The sequence below is a fragment of the Zeugodacus cucurbitae genome, chromosome 4 (assembly GCF_028554725.1).
Source record: "Zeugodacus cucurbitae isolate PBARC_wt_2022May chromosome 4, idZeuCucr1.2, whole genome shotgun sequence".
NCBI classification, from domain to species: domain Eukaryota; kingdom Metazoa; phylum Arthropoda; class Insecta; order Diptera; family Tephritidae; genus Zeugodacus; species Zeugodacus cucurbitae.
In genome coordinates this window covers 21,002,444-21,018,730 of record NC_071669.1, presented here as the reverse complement: position 1 = coordinate 21,018,730, position 16,287 = coordinate 21,002,444, and the positions used below count along the sequence as shown (strand labels likewise).

Here is a 16,287-nt window from a genome sequence, read left to right as displayed (position 1 = left end):
ATTTTTTTATTTCTCGATGAAAGGTTTTATTTTATTTTTTTTTTAATGTTGTATATAGAATATTGAAAACTCTTCTGATTTTTGAGAGTATTACTATGAAAATCCATCATTCGAACTTACATCTTCTCTAAATCCCTAAACGTAGCCTATCTCTAAATTCACTATATAAGAAAAAAAATAGTAGGAGGTTCGTTTTTCTCAATATTCCTTTAGGATTGGTCTCGGATCATTTCCGATAGTTTACGCCTCCCGGTTTCATTATAAATATCAGGTCGAAAACTCATTGATGAGTTCAAAATATCCCATTAAGGTATTACCACTTTCCTAGGAACTCAAAAGTTTTCGTGATATTTTTTATCGAACCTTGTTCCGCACATTTTTATTAAATTTTTTAATATACTATATAGTTATACCCTGTTTCTAATAACATTTCTCATAATTTCTCTGGCTTAAGAGGAGTGAGTACATCTTTCGTTCGAAATTCGTGGCTGGAGGTCTTGATATTTAACACACTTTTCACTCAATTAACTAGAAATATCAGAAAGATCTGCCTCAATAATCCTTTTTACCTGAGATTTTTCGTAGGTTGTAATGCCTTCCTGAATATTTTTTTATTTTATTGGGGTCCATCAAAATTTTTGGTCTTGTACCCCTTCTCAGTCTTTATTTCTAAAAGGTTTTAAATTTTCGGTAATAGTCCGTTCTAAAGTTGAACGAACAGCTTCAAACCTCCGAGGTAAATGCTCTTTTCGCTCTCAAAAAAAAATAGTTTCATCGTTCCAGGAAATGTTCGTTTCAGTTCCCAAGGCATTAATTCCTCTTATAAGCCAATCTTTTGATAATATCAAGATCTCGGACACCCGGTACCGGTCTCGAGATGAACCGAAACATTTATGTAATTTTTATTTAATTTCCCATTTCTAACTTGTCAAAAATTTTATTTCAAAAAAATTAAATTTTACAACTTAAAAATCAAAATTTTTTAATAAATACTATAAAAACCTAAAACTAATACTTTAAACTGCCAAATCTATGCTTTACAACGATTCAGTAGTAAGCTTAAACCCTTACTATTTCAGCCAAGAAATTAATTTTAAATTCTTCTTAAGTTCACTTATTTATTCTAAAACATTTAACTAATATTTACTTCAACTTCTCTGTCTCTTGCAGCAGGGCTTTGGTTTCGAACCGGACATGGACATGGATATGGATATGGACATGTTCCCACGCAGTCGTTTGGGTCGCATGCATGACCCATTCAGTGGCTTCAACAATTCACGTAAGCACAACAAATCAACGAAATTCAAGCAATTTATACTGACTAAATTTCTCCCTACAATTTTATAGATTTTGGTTTTCCCCAATTCAACTCGCTCGGTCGTCGACGTGCCGCCGATCATATGGGACGTGATGATGACTTCTTCAATCGCCTGCCTTCGGAATTCCGTCAGTACATACCCGATGGTTTTGGACACAGACGTGGCGAAAGCGCCACATTGCCACGCCAACACAGCTCGCAGCATTCACAACAAGTGCCAGTACAGGGTGGCGGACCCGCCTACTATCAATCATACGTACCCGCTTCACCACCCAATGGCGGCGTACCACAGTCACCATCGAAGAAACTCTGCGATGCCGCCATACAAACTGAAGATCCCACTGTGCGCATGGAGGGCGATCAAGTCGACAGCGCTGCACCACAATCGCACGCTGACAATCTACAACAACATGGATTACGCAACACAGTCGATATGGGTGTGAAGTCAGCTTTGGAGTCGGAACAGGGTATACGTGCGCATTCGGCGCCACCACAAGAACAGCAACAGGTGCCAGTGAATGGCAAGCGGCAGACACCGCCACCACAGGCCGGACACTCACAGTTCGGCACTCAGACTAGTCCACATGTGCAGACTGGCATCAATGCCGGACAGCAACCACAGTACCATAAGGCCTATTACCCGCCACAGCAGCAAGCGCATCCACAGCAACGACAACAGACGCCACCACCACCACAAACTCCCGGGGGCAGTTATGTGCGCACTATACCGATCTTTGTTGAGGGTCGCTCCGAGCCGATCATCAATGCGCATAAGGAAATACCAAATCAGAATAGCGCGCCCGGTCAGGCACAATCCTCGTCTAGTTCATCGGCTAGGTCATTTGCGCAACCACAACAACAGTACCAACCACAACCACAGCAGCAGCAGCAGCAACAACAACCGCAACAGCAACAACACCGTCCAGCACCATTAAATACTCAACAGCAGCAGCCTCAACAGGGTCCAGCCGCCAGTGGTATGCCACCACAAACTCCACACACGCTGGACTCAATCAGCAAAATCCAAGACATTCAACGCGATGTACTCGATCTCATGGCGAAAGTTGAGCAGTTCACGGGCACACGTCAAGACAAGGAGTACGTCTATCTGGACGAGATGTTGACACGCAACCTACTTAAGTTGGACACCATCGATACGAACGGCAAGGACAGCATACGTCTAGCGCGTAAGGAGGCCATCAAATGCATACAGGCGTCCATCAATGTGCTCGAGGCGAAAGCCAACGAAAACACCAAAGCTGCACAACAAGCCGCAGAAGGTGGCGAAACGGCTGAACAGTCCGTATCGAACGAGGCCGCCGAACCAATGCAAACAGATGAGGCTGCGACGCGTAAGAGCGCTTCAAAAGAGAAAGTTGTTGCTGAAGCTGCCGAAACACCTGCGGCTGAGGCCGAACCCGAACCGGCTGATGCGAAACAAATTCAAGCACCCATACCATTGCCACCACCAGAGGGCATGCAAGTCGAACAGTCAGCAAGCGCTAGCAATGTGAAGAGTGCGGAGGCGAAGGATGTCGCTGCAACGACTGCCGAGGCAAGCAGCAAAGAAGCTGAGGCCAGTAGCGAAGTCGTGGCTGCGGAAGGCGCTGCAGCCGCCGAGGTGTCGTCGCAGGCTGAGGCGGAGTCGAGCAAATGATGATTGCAACAGCGCAGCTCATCAGGCGCCGTGAGCTCCTCTTCCTACTCAGCCACATTTTCAAAGCGTTTACATAGCATCATCAAACGAAAGTCCTAAGAAAACTTAGTTTCATACATCTAAATAAATGTAAAATTCGTTGTGTTAGAAATTTAACGAAAATTTAAGAAAAAAATATATACTTACTTATATACGTTTTTATTTTATGCCACAAATTATTTTAGAAAATGTTGAAAGGAATGCTGTTGTTTAAACAGAGCGCAGTGCTTTAGGGAAAAACACAATAAATATGTTTCGTAAATTTAAGTGAGAAGTTGTTTAGACGAGCGCAGGTGTACCGCACGAGTCCTGCTTCGCAGCCGGGATTAGCGTAGGCTACCTAACGAAGCTGAGGCATGCGGCTCGACAGGCACTGCTTTTATTGTACGAAAAATAATAATAATACATAAGAATAAAAATAAAAAAAATATTTAAAATATGTGCCTTTTTTGTTTTTTTCACAATAAACTGGTTATTATATAAGCTATAGCTAAGGTCTTAAGTTTGAAAAATATATTTTTTGTGATTTCATATCGTCTTGTGTTATCAAAAATCGTTGTGCTTTTATTCAAAGTTGTTTCAAGAAAATTACATAAATTTTTTTTTTAATTTTTGAGCCGATAAATCTAGAAATTTTATCGATTTTCTTTTAATCATCCAAAATAAAATATTTCGATAATAACGAATGGTATCAAAAACTTGTATTTCGAAATAATTACTTTTAAAATATTAAATTAATTAAATTATATCGATAACGAATTAAAAAGTATATCGATAAAATATAATCAAAAAGTTCGATATTTGATCTATGAAATCGATATATTTTAGGTCTAAGAGTTATGATAAAAGATATAACGTTATCTTCTCTAACATAAATCATCGAATCACCATTAAATCTTTTAAGACGTTTCAAAGCCTACAACGATTTGGAACCGATTTTTAGAACAAACAAAAGACCGAGTCCAATTTGTGATCTGAAATCAGAAACGATAAAACCGAACTTTAATAAGCCGAACCAAACTTTTTAAGAGGTTTTTAATTTAAGATTGGAAATCAATTTAGGAAAATAGAATCTACAATTTTTAATCTTAAGCAAAAAAAGTAATACTTTTAATATTTCTAGGCGAGTCGAATTGTCATGCGACTATGGAGTCAGCAAAAAATAGAGGAATAGTTAGGTTAGGTTAGATTAGTCTGGCAGGCCAATAAGCCACAAATACAGCAGTTTTGGTAATTTTTTACCAGATAAATGAGTAGTAGTCAAAAATGTTTATGTTTATCAGTCTATCGCTAAATCTGTCGACCGGGTCGTTAAACTTTTCTACTGTTTCACAGCAAGGCCGAAGCCTAGTGAATTTTACCATATTTTTAATCACTTCTAAGAGTATTAAATTAATTCCTTGCACGATTTGCACTTTTCTTACGTCGGTGCTAGAGGCAGATAAGAACACTGGGTTCGTCCACCGTTCTCAATGAAGTATCATCCATAATTCATATTGCATTATTTCAGATGGACCTAAAATAGCTCTGCGCAAATTAGAATTAAAACCCAAATATTCAATGACCTTAAGCTTTTAGAAGCTGTTGCTACTCTATAAAGTACTCCTTTCACGCTGGAGACATGCTTTTCGAAGCAGTTGCTTCACTACATTTCTGATTAGGGGTTTTGAAAAACGTTGCCTAGAATTTGGCTAGCTTTTATGATCCAAGAGTGTCTCTCATTCATTGCTAAGGAGTAAAAACCTCTCATTCTTTGGATCACAACTAAAATTTTTTAGTTTGTTCATCGAATTTAGAATCTTGTCCATATTATAAAGACTTGTCCAGAAAACAAAAAATCGCAGAAATTCTTAAATATGAACATGTTCCAGAAAAAAATCATATAAGAAATGAATAGTTGAATTCTTCTTGGTAGAAAATTAATTTGTAGATTTATTATTCAAGTATATTAACACGTCGAAAAGAAAAATCTAAAAAAGTTAACTAAATGAAGAAATTAAGAGTACACGAAAAAATAAAAAATATAAATAATAATATATATAGAATTACTATATAAAAAATAAATATTATAAAAAATAAATCTTAACACACGGTGCCTAAGCAATATAAAACAAAAACTACATAATAAGCTTACCTCAAATTTGATATAATGGAATTTATTATAAAAAACGATTTTTTATGAAAACGAAAATTTTGAAAATATTAGTAAAAACTTATACTTAAAATACACTAAATTTCAGCATATTACATACAAAATTTTCGAAAAATTAAATTTAATCAAAATTTAGCTTTCCTAAACTATATTTATGCCGGTAAAGTTAAATTTTAGTAAAATTTGCAACATTTAAAACTCCAACTTTAGTATTCTGTTTTCTTAATTTAATTTTTATGATCGATTTTTACTTTGGATTTAGTCGATGATACTGGTGTATATTAAAAAAAAATGATATAATTCGAAAAGAATTTTTCAATTAATAAATTATAAACCCTAAATAAATATTATTAAAATTATATGCATAATATATTTATGTAGATCTGAAAAAGAAAAAGTGTACTATCAAAACTTATATACGTAAGTCAGACGAAATTTATTTTTAAAAGCACAGAGCATATAAAATATAACAAAAATAAAAAAAATAAATAAGATAACTAAATTAAAAAGTTAATACTTTGTATTTTATTATTGCTAACACGATAGTGATCATTAGTTTCTTAAAAGGCATTTCTCTCATTCACTACCTTCCTAGATCATATGCTGAGGCACCTATCCCACGACCAAAGAGAGATAGCATTGTTGGTGGTGGTGATGCTGTTTCCCGATAGTCGAAGCCATCAATGATTTAAAGGCCCTTGGAGACGATCAAATCACGTCAAGCATTGCATATGTGTGAGTGATGTTCACTCGTGTCCCAGCAGATTTTAGGATGATCCTTTGAGACCTCCTGGATTAATCCTTTAGATGATATCCTATACTCCCTATTACTCCTAATACTCGTGTGTAAATACACGTAAAATTGTATACTCGTTTTTAACATTGCATGCCATTGGAACGCGAGTACTGCTTTTAACCTCCTAATGGAGATCTCTATGATTAATCCCAAAGGAGCTCTCTATGATTACTGATATAGGAGATCTCTATGATAAATCCTACATTATTTTCAACCCGCAATTATTTTAACAAAAACAAATTTTTATAATTTTATTTTTTATTAAAGTTTTTTAATTAAATGAATGTACATGAAATCTATTATTTTTTTATATTATAAGTGTTCCTGTAGAACTGAGCCTTACATTTGAGAAACGCCTTTTTGATCTTTGCCTAAAAATCAGGGTATGAGTAATCATCTTTCAAATAAGGCCTCTAAAAATTAAACTTGTTAAAAAAATAGATGACATGAATTGAAATTATGTATTACCGTAAAGAAATTGATTGAAAAGTGCATAATTCTTCAATGCAACTTTTTTTTTGGCTCCATCCCAATTCACTTTTAAGAGCAGGGACTCCGCAATCACTTCATCTAAAATTTTTGATAGAGGTCTCTTTGAAAATTTTTGCTTCAGATACGCCACCTATAATAAACTCAAACTATTTAGTAACATCTTATCAAATGTATTTTATCACACTCACAATTTCTGCCTCAGGCTTATTCAAAAGCAAGAATTCTGTAGATGCTAAATCATTCATGTTTTTAATAGGATATCATTAATTCAATCTTCATCGGTGGAAATATGTCAATAATCCGCTCCAGGAGTATAGTGTTCTGCGCCGATATTTCCTCTAGCTTCCGTATTCTTTGTTCCATGTTTCTTTCTTTCCACATCATTTTCATTGTGTGAATTATTATTTTGTTTTTTTTTTTATATATAAATTATTTAATTTTTTATTCACTAAGCGTTTTAAATGCCTTTTAGAGTACATTTAATTATCAATTTAAAATATTTAATACTCAATAGATATAAAACACTTACGTCTGCACGCTTTAAAAAACACAGTTGAAATGAACAATTGCTTGAAGACAAACATTATTATTCCCCGTTAAATTGTAATTTTTGAATCAAAAGTACGATTTTTAAGCTACGAAAAATTAAAATATCTCCTTTATTGCTCCTAAAGGAGGACAAAAGGAGATCAATACTGAAACGAAGTAAAAAAAATCACAATAGAAGTATAAAATCTCCTTTTTTGCTCCTAAAAGATGACAAAAGGAGGTCAACACTAAAATAAAATATAAAAATAACACAATATAAGAACAAAATTAAAAAATCTCCCTTACTGCTCCAATAGGAGGACTCCTTCATTCCTCCTTTCAGAATATCTCGCTTTTAAATCTGCTGGGGTTTTGCCCGCAAACAATCAAATAAACACGTCAAGCATCTTTTTATATTTGCTGTGAGTGCATTCGGTTGTCATATAAACATCGGGTGGTGATACTCGTATGCTTTTGTTGGTATCTGTTGCAATTTTATTTCAAAAAAGATACATTTTTAAGACAAAATCTCTAAAATAAATTTCTATTGTTTCGTCTTCTCATCCCGATTACTATATGCTTAATTTTTATTGTCTCATAATACTGGCTTTGCTGCCTTCAATGGACCGCAACATGCAATTTATTTCGTCCGCGCACCCGTCCTTGTTGAAGTTCACAAGGCAAATGAGCTTTTTTTCGTCAAGCATGAGTGGAGACGATCAAATTTGCGGCCGTCAAATTAAAATATCAAAATTTTTTTATTTTCATCAAGCAGAACCGACAACAGATCTGTGTAGCGTACGTGTAGCCGACAAAATCCGACGACACCAATACACTTAAGAATTTTATCGTCTCCAAGGACTTTAAGAACTGTGAGATTCATGGATGTCCAGACCATCCCTTCTTCTTCTTCTTCACTGGCGTAGACACCGCTTACGCGGTTATAGCCGAGTCCACAACAGCACGCATCTCTCCTTTTGGCAGTTTGGCGCCAATTGGTCATACCAAGTGAAGACAGGTCCTTCTCCACCTGGTCCTTCCATTGGAGTGGAGGTCTCCCTCTTCCTCGGCTTCCACCATCGGGTACTGCATCGTAAACTTTCAGAGCTGGGGCACTTTCGTCCATTCGAACAACATGACCCAGCCAGCGTAGCCGCTGTCGTTGTATTCGCTGGACTATGTCTATGTCGTCGAACAACACATACAGCTCATCATTCCATCTTCTGCGGTATTCGCCGTTGCCAATGTTTAAGGGACCATAAATCTTTCGCAAAACCTTTCTCTCGAAAACTCCTAGTGCCGTCTCATCGGATGTTGACATCGTCCACGCTTCTGCACCGTAAAGTAGGACGGGAATGATGAGAGACTTGTAGAGTTTGGTTTTTGTTCGTCGAGAGAGGACTTTACTTTTCAATTGCCTACTTAGTCCATAGTAGCACCTGTTGGCAAGAGTGATTGTGCGTTGGATTTCCAGGCTGACATTGTTGTTGCTGTTAATGCTGGTTCCCAGGTAGACGAAATTATCTACAACTTCAAAGTTATGACTGTCAACAGTGACATGGGAGCCAAGACGCTAATGCGCTGACTGTTTGTTTGATGACAGGAGATATTTCGTCTTGTCCTCGTTCACCACCAGACCCATTCGCTTCGCTTCCTTATCCAGGCGGGAAAAGCAGAACTAACGGCGCGGGTGTTGTCTCCTATGATATCGATACCATCGGCGTACACCAGTAGCTGTACACTCTTATAAAAAACAGACCATCCCTACTGAGGGTGAAAAACATTTAGTTTTTGTCTCCTAGGCCCCATTTTTTGGGAAAAATTATGTCTTTCTGCATCACTTAGACTATTCAGTTCAGTTTTTGTTCTAGCTGCATAAAACATGAGTCAAATAGTTTTCAGAATTATGCATTGGAGATAATCCTTGATGTAATATAAATCTGTATTCTTGCTGTTGGCGAAAACCCGAATATCGATGGAGTAGAAAATATGAATGCAAATGTTCATCCGACTTCTTCGTCATAAGATCTAAGAAACTTTAAGTCACAATTCATTTAGATCTCAAGTACCGAAAGTGGCGTACGTACTGCTAGAAAATGCTTCCAAGTTATCATAATGTTTTTCGAAGTCTCGCACCCTGAAATTCAACCAAAGCTTAAGGGCACGCGGCAAATTAAATGCTTTAAAAAATACTCACAGATGTCCGAGAATTAAGCCGACGAAGATAGCGAACACCAGAGAGTGCATTAAAAACAAACCAACAATATTTTATATCGAATTTTCCGCAATTATATTTCACTTACACAAATCCATTACACGTATCAAGTTCAGAAATTACCTAGCTATCACCAACAACTGACCTACTTATACTACTAACATATCAACTATAATATTCAAGTCCACGCAGTTCGAAAACCTCTCAGCAAGCATTATTATTATCACTGTCGCCTGGCGGTTTTGTACCGAAGAATTTCTCGTACTCCTCTTGCCTTTTGCGAGCACGGGCCTCACGTTCGACTTGGCGCTTTTGGGAAAACCGCTGATGTATGCGTTTCATCTCCTGCACTTCCTTCATCTCCTCTTTATCCTCATCCTAGAAATATACATTTGTTAATATTAGGAAGACAGTAACCACAAAATTGCTTTCGGCACACTTACGCTCATATTCAGCCGTAGCACCAAAGCGCGACGCCCATCCGACATCGGTTGACTGTAATGCATGAAATTCTTTAGACGCTCTGCTGGCGGTACACTACGCTCCACTACCAACACAATACGCGCCCACTGACGTTGCCATTCGTTGCGTATCTCGGCGATCTTTTGATAGGTGTTACCCATCATGGCGATCAACATGTTCACCAACAACACGCTGACGATCACCATAAAGAGAAAGAAGAGGGTCTTCGCTTCATACTCATGTTGTGTGGAGGCCATGCCACCGAAGTAGTCACCAAAATTGGTGAGCGACATCAAAAACATAGCCACTATGGACTCCATCGGGGAAGGCATCGGATTCGACTCAGAATCGTCAATTTCTTCTGGTGTTGCGGGGTTATCGAATGTGAGAAATATTATATAGTAAGCTTGTGAAAATCCCATCACGAACACAAGGTAGATGGAAACGAAACGTATAAGGTCACCCATGACCATGCGATAGATCATCACAACGAAAGGACCGACGGTTTTGAAACCACTGAAAAAATGGAGTTTAGTTTCATGGTTCTAGAGATGTACTTTCGAGTTTGAGATTTACCGACAGAAGAATAGAAAGTAGGGTGCTGTAGTAAGCATAATGAAGACTGCGACATGATCATCAATCTCGGTCATGCAGGACAACCTCAACCAGGGTATAGTCATCATGAGTGCACAGGAGAATAGAAACATTACTCTTGAAGGCGCCGTCATCTGTGGGTGATTAGGAAATATTAGTGAGGACGCTTATTATATGAATTAATTAGAGCTCACCATATTCTCGACAAACATTTTGTAACCCAAAAAACGTGCTTCTCTCAAAGCCGCCAATAAGTATAAAACCGATCCAAGAAATATAATGATTTCAGCCACAATGCGCACCTAAAATAGATGGAGGATTTAATTAAAGACAGAGGTCTAAATGGATCTTCACAGCCGACCTTCGCCAAATCCGATTCCATATTCATCAGCGGACATTCGGTATAGCTCGCCCACCAAGATGGCACCAGCTCAACATCATTTTCGTCGAAGTAGTCGGTGAAGTTCAACCAAAAGGTTTCTGGGAGATATGAAAAAAAATTTACGGTTAGCGGAGTCTTTGAGGTAGTATATATTATATATTAAGCTCACTGTATTCCATTTTGTCAATGGCGCGTTTGATCAAACGCTTTAGCCACTTATCGCCACTATGAAATGCCGCAGTACCATTTATGGCTTGTGGAACGGCTGTCACTGCAGCTCCACTATCTTCATCATCATCGTCCTCGTTTTTGTCTGACGGTCCGGGACGCAAGATAAAACTTATTAAGGAGAAGAGAAAATAGAAGGAGAACATATAGAATTGTTTGTAGAAACGCGACTTGACAAACGACTCCCATTTGGTCTTCAGCAAATCGATGACTACGCCGTCCAGCAGCTCTAAGTGCTCCAGTTTGTCCTACAATTTTAGATTTTGAATTGCATCTACTACTAAACTTGACTTCGAAAATCACTTACGCCAAAAACCACGAAATTCAACACCGAATCTTTATTGATATTCCCCGTCTCCACATCGATCGTGTCGATCTTCGACAATGGATATGCCGCACACGTAATGCTACCCAACTGCCAGTAGATCTCACGCTCGATACTCAAGATGTGAAAGAACATCTCGACGCGTCCCAATTTCGCGGCCAACGTAAGCGCCGTTAGATTTTGCATATTACGTAAGTGTATATTGGTGCCCACCTCGTAGGCCACATCGAACATTTCGATCTTTTCATAGATCACCAACATATGCAACGAAGTATTGCCGTTGGTGTCCTGCAGATTGGGATCAGCGCCACGCGCCAACACCAAGCGAAAGCAGTCTTCCTGGGAGAGACAAGCAGCAAAGCTCATTGGATACTCGCCCCAATAGACGTAGCCATCGTAATTCGTCATCGGTTGTACGCCGACATATTCATGGTCAGGTGAGTCGTAACGCGAAGGCTTCTGATCTTCGGCGGACATGAAGGCGCCACAGCAGCTATGTGGTGAAGAGTTGTGTATTAGTTGTAGTTTTAAGCTTCATATTTCCGCTTACCGTTCTTGCACATCCGCACCAGCATCGAGCAGATATTTAACCATCGCCGGATCTTCATTAACGATCGCGATATGTAAGACGCTCTCACCATAATACTCATCACACATATAGACATCGAGTATGAGTTTGGGATACCATTTCAGTAGACGCTTTGCGAGATCCGCATGAAGTGATGAGGCATTCAGTAGACACAGATGCAGAATGGTTTCGCCAACAGCGCCGCGTTCCTGTAAAACAAGTAACATTATTTACTCTTTAGGCTTTAGAGTATAACACTACTCACATTCAAATTCCAGCACACAAAACGGTAAGCGCTCGGGTTCGATATGTATTCGGCTTCCGATACCTCTGTACAGTAATCGTGTATATTAAAGTCATCATCTGGATTCTCCATCGCTCTGATCTCAGGCAGTTGCTTGGTGCGCGCACGTTCCTTATTACGTAAGAGCACCAATTTCGAGATTGGAAAGTAACGACCTTTGCCTTTATTATAGAGAAATGGCTCGACTTTCGTTTTAATTGCATGATCGATTTCCGCAAATTGCTTCGTCTGACAAGCGCGTTTCATCATATCGACCAAGAGACCGCCACCCTTGAGATTGACGAACTTGTAAAGCGCTTGTGTGGAGACTCCAGCTTGCTTCTTGACGCCACTTGTTACATTGCTCTCCGTATTCCCCATGGCGTTGGAGCAAGTTCAGGTAGAACATTCAGGTTAAGAGGTCGCGGATAGTAAGCGGGTCTCCGGAGCTTGTTTATTTGTGCGAAAGTTATGGGTATGAAGCCATTTGTGAGCTTTACGTCTAATATACGTTGCGTCGAAGTCTGAGGTGTATTTTGTAAGAAAAATACAGCTTACACTTAAGGCTTAGATAAGTTGTCTTCTACAAGTGAACGACTGTGTTGCCGACAGTAAAGCTCGGTGGAGCTTTTAAGTTCGAATCGATGTTCCTATTGATTCCACTATAAGATTCTACAGGATTTACGTTTTAAAATAGAAATATAACTGTTTTTTAAGAGTGAAATCTTTCCAAAAATTATATCGCTACTGAAAACCTGTTCTTCACTTGAATTCACTGAAAAATTCCATTGATTTAACAGCAAGTCGACCAACGGTTGGTTGCTAAGCAAACTGCGTACTTTCTATCGAAGGCTCAAAGGAGTTGTTAAATTTCACTTTCAGTCTTTGACGTCCCCCTTTTGCAAGCGGAGCAAAAGTGGCGCGAAATATTAGTAGCTTGACAATACAAAAAGCGGATGGTAAACAAAACGACCGAGCGACCGTGAAAGTACAAGCTCAAACCAAAAACGCCAAGCCTCAACATCCGTCAGACACGTGAGGCTATTTATCACAACGGAAGGGTTGTCTTTTTCCACTTTTCTCTAGCCTTTGCAAATTTGTTGTTTGTAAACAAAGTCATTGGATGTCATGCGCGTGTCACCGGTAAATATTTACAGGTGAATGCACTCCAACGACCCGCGTGTCCATCAATGTATGAGTTATGCAAATTGCTGACCTTGATACTACTTCTGTGAGTTGCCAATAAAAAACGATTTAAATCCAATTTGCACGCGAGAACTACTGGGAATGTAAACAGAGCGCTTTGATCTACTTAAAGTTGAATGAACCTGGTAATAACTTCTTAAGAGACTTTTAGTATAATACTGTGCGACAGCGTGGAGTCACCTGTAACTTGATGTTTTTTTTTTATTAAAATGTCTGCTTCAATTTTACATCACCAAATCGTGAACAACATCGTAGGCACGACCAAAAACCTTTAAGACACTAGCAACTCCCTTTTAGCCGTACAATTCTGACATTTGTACTTCGAATTATATAGTTATTGAACACAAACACTATCTTGAGGACAACAACATCCAGCAATAAATCAGCCATAGTCTTCAGAAGAAAGTCTTTAAAATTATATAGATATAATAAACAAATTAGGAGTGATGTGGCCTCAATTGTTTAGGTTCCGTCGTCTAAATGCATGAATTTATTCTTAAAATTTAGTTAGCCATTTTGAATTTTTGAAAAGTAAAATCAAATTCATACTCAGCGACCCCGAAGACTCCTGAGTAACGATTCAAGCGAATCCAATTAATTTTTCAAAAAATTGTACGCCATATTAAATCTGTCATTTTGAATTATGAGGAACCGACAACGAATTCGTAATCCGTGCTCCCGAAAACAACCGAAAAGCGAATTTCAAACGAATCTGATGAATTCTTAAAAACGCTGCCCGCCATATTAGTTTTCAAAAACCCTGATCTGATGGGGTTAAGAGGATTCGGATTCAGCGACCCCAAAAACATAAGCTACACATAGTAAGACACCCAGGTCAGAACCAATTTTTATACTCTCACAACATGTTGCACAGAGTATTATAGTTTTTTCACATAACGGTTGTTTGTGTCACCAAGAAATAAAAGACCAGATATGGGGTTATATATATATAAATGATCAAGATGACGAGTGGATTTGAAATCCGGATGTCTGTCCGTCCGTCTGTCCGTCCAAGCGATAACATGAGTAAAAAGATTTCTTAATGAAACTTGGAACACATATTCCTTGGCACCCTGAGGAGGTTGCTTTCGAAAATGGGCAAAATCGGTCCACTGCCACGCCCACAAAATGGCGGAAATCGAAAACCTATACAGTGTCATAACTAAACCATAAATAATGTTATGAAAATAAAATTTGGAACATAGGATCACATTAGGGAGGGGCACATTTGGATGTAATTGTTTTTGAAAAGTGTGAGTGACCCCGCCCCCAAATAGGTTTTTTGTATATAACTCGCAAACCAATAAAGCTATATAAACCAAACTTTCTGCAGTCGTTTCTTTTAGCTATTTCCTTATACTGTCCAAAAATTAAAGGAATCGGATAATAATCACGTCCACCCCCTATGAAAGTTAGGTTGAAAATTACTAAAAGTGGGTTAACTCACTAACGAAAAACGTCAGATACACTAAATTTTACAAAATAAATAGCAAAAGAAGCTTCACTCAGATTTTTTTACAAAATCAAAAATGGGCGTGGCATCGTAGGTCAAAAACCATATCTCAGGAACTACTCGACAGATTTCATTGAAAATCGGTATATAATATTTTCTTGACACCCTGACAACACGGTTAAAAAATGAGCAAAATCGGTTCACAACCACGACTACTTTCCTTATAACTCAATTTTGAACTCCATCTGAAACCTTCACTTTATAATATATAATATTAGGAACCAATGAAGATAGCGAAATAAAACTTTACACAAATACTGTATATGATCTGTGGCATCACTTGTGAAAAAATTGTCGAAAACGGACTATAACTTTTCTAGGCCCCAGATATCGAACATGTTGAACTCAGCGCCTAAGGTTAAATTTTAACCGAAAATATGGGTAAATCTATCAGATAATTTAATGTAATTCAGAGGAAATTGTTTTCTTCCAATAGTGTGTCTCTGTACCAGAAATGGTTAAAATCGGGTCATAACATCTCCTAGCTCCCATATACCTAATTATAGGTTTTTCAAAAATTCGTTGGGCTTTATTCCGCATATATGTATTGGTTAATATGTGATATATCTTAGCAAAATTAAGTGAGCGTTTGGTATTGGATATAGTGTACCTTGCTGGTGAAAATGATTGAAATCGGTTCAGGAATTACCTCAGCCCTCATATACTATATATGACGATTTTCGTTATTCTATTAAACTTTATGCCGAATTTATGGGTCAAAGTGTGCGTTATCTTAATAAAAAATCTTCAATAAATTGCCAGAGTATAAAATGTTCGGTTGCACCCGAACTTAGCCTTTCCTTACTTGTTTGTGTATAGGTGTGTTATCAATCAAAAAAGAAAAATAAACGTTTTAAGTGCTTTAACACTATCTTTTTGATTCAAAACGGAGTTACTTCTTTTTGAGCACAATCTTTTCCAAAGGTATGAGTTTCATAAGAGCTTAATAAACGAACGAATGTGTACTGAAGATAAAGAGATTTAAGCTTAGATAGCATTTCATACAGATATGTGGTTACCTTCTATTGCTTCATCTTACCAGACCTAGGATGTCTTTCGCTTTGAAGACATGTTCGATTCGAATACAAGGCGAATAAAGACGAATAAATAAGGTTCAAATATAGATTGCAGATATTAAAAAAAATGAAGGGCTCCTATTGGGTATATAGCCAACCAACAGTCCCCGATTAACAGTCGGATGGCGGATGTAACGCTCGAGCGTTTCGTGTTACTCCGATACATATGCAATTGGTTCTTCTTAGATTTTCTTATGGCCCAAACCCGTCGAAAGAGTCTGATTTCTGTTTATACCGTTCGATTCTATTCCCCATAAGGAAACACACTAATACGGTGACATACAGTTCATTGTGAAGCCAGAATTATTGTCTTGAACTTACTACATAAATTTTTCACTTCTACATCCGCTGGTTCGCGCGGTTCTTCGAAAAGGTGAAATCGAAGAAATATTTGTCTTGATCTCCCAAAGGCAGGACATTCCAGAAGAAAGTGATATGATTCCACCTCATGCT

The 16,287-nt window shown here is 38.0% G+C and overlaps 2 protein-coding genes across 7 annotated transcripts in view; one reads left to right on the top strand and one right to left on the bottom strand.

Annotated features, from left to right (window-relative positions):
• LOC105217254 (BAG domain-containing protein Samui) overlaps positions 1-3,176 on the top strand; it is a 32,956-nt gene extending 29,780 nt beyond the window's left edge. For 5 of the 6 annotated variants that reach the window (XM_011192174.3, XM_054228557.1, XM_054228558.1 and 2 more), the window contains 2 exons: positions 1,171-1,279; positions 1,348-3,176. In XM_011192174.3, the coding sequence (XP_011190476.1) occupies positions 1,171-1,279; positions 1,348-2,975 (1,737 nt within the window). In that variant the 3' untranslated portion in view covers positions 2,976-3,176. Of the gene's footprint in view, positions 1-904; positions 1,054-1,170; positions 1,280-1,347 lie in introns of those variants that run through there. The other variant, XM_011192198.3, reaches the window with a different exon arrangement.
• A 6,225-nt stretch (positions 3,177-9,401) lies between these two features.
• LOC105217660 (transient receptor potential cation channel subfamily V member 5) lies at positions 9,402-12,531 on the bottom strand. Its single transcript, XM_011192774.3, has 9 exons — positions 12,022-12,531; positions 11,739-11,965; positions 11,171-11,681; positions 10,805-11,111; positions 10,615-10,733; positions 10,448-10,555; positions 10,236-10,387; positions 9,641-10,175; positions 9,402-9,575 (listed from the first exon to the last, which is right to left on the bottom strand). Exons 1-9 carry the CDS (start codon positions 12,418-12,420, stop codon positions 9,402-9,404), a joined length of 2,532 nt encoding a protein of 843 aa, XP_011191076.1. The 5' UTR covers positions 12,421-12,531.
• Positions 12,532-16,287: the final 3,756 nt, after the last annotated feature.

Bases quoted from the DNA above. Each gene is read 5' to 3' on its own strand.
- LOC105217660 (XM_011192774.3), bottom strand. From the start codon at position 12,420: ATGGGGAATACGGAGAGCAATGTAACAAGTGGCGTCAAGAAGCAAGCT. The intron at 11,966-12,021 runs GTGAGTAGTGTT...CTTGTTTTACAG, and splicing joins TTGTGTGCTGGAATTTGAAT to GAACGCGGCGCTGTTGGCGA. The intron at 9,576-9,640 runs GTAAGTGTGCCG...GTATATTTCTAG, and splicing joins TGCTACGGCTGAATATGAGC to GATGAGGATAAAGAGGAGAT.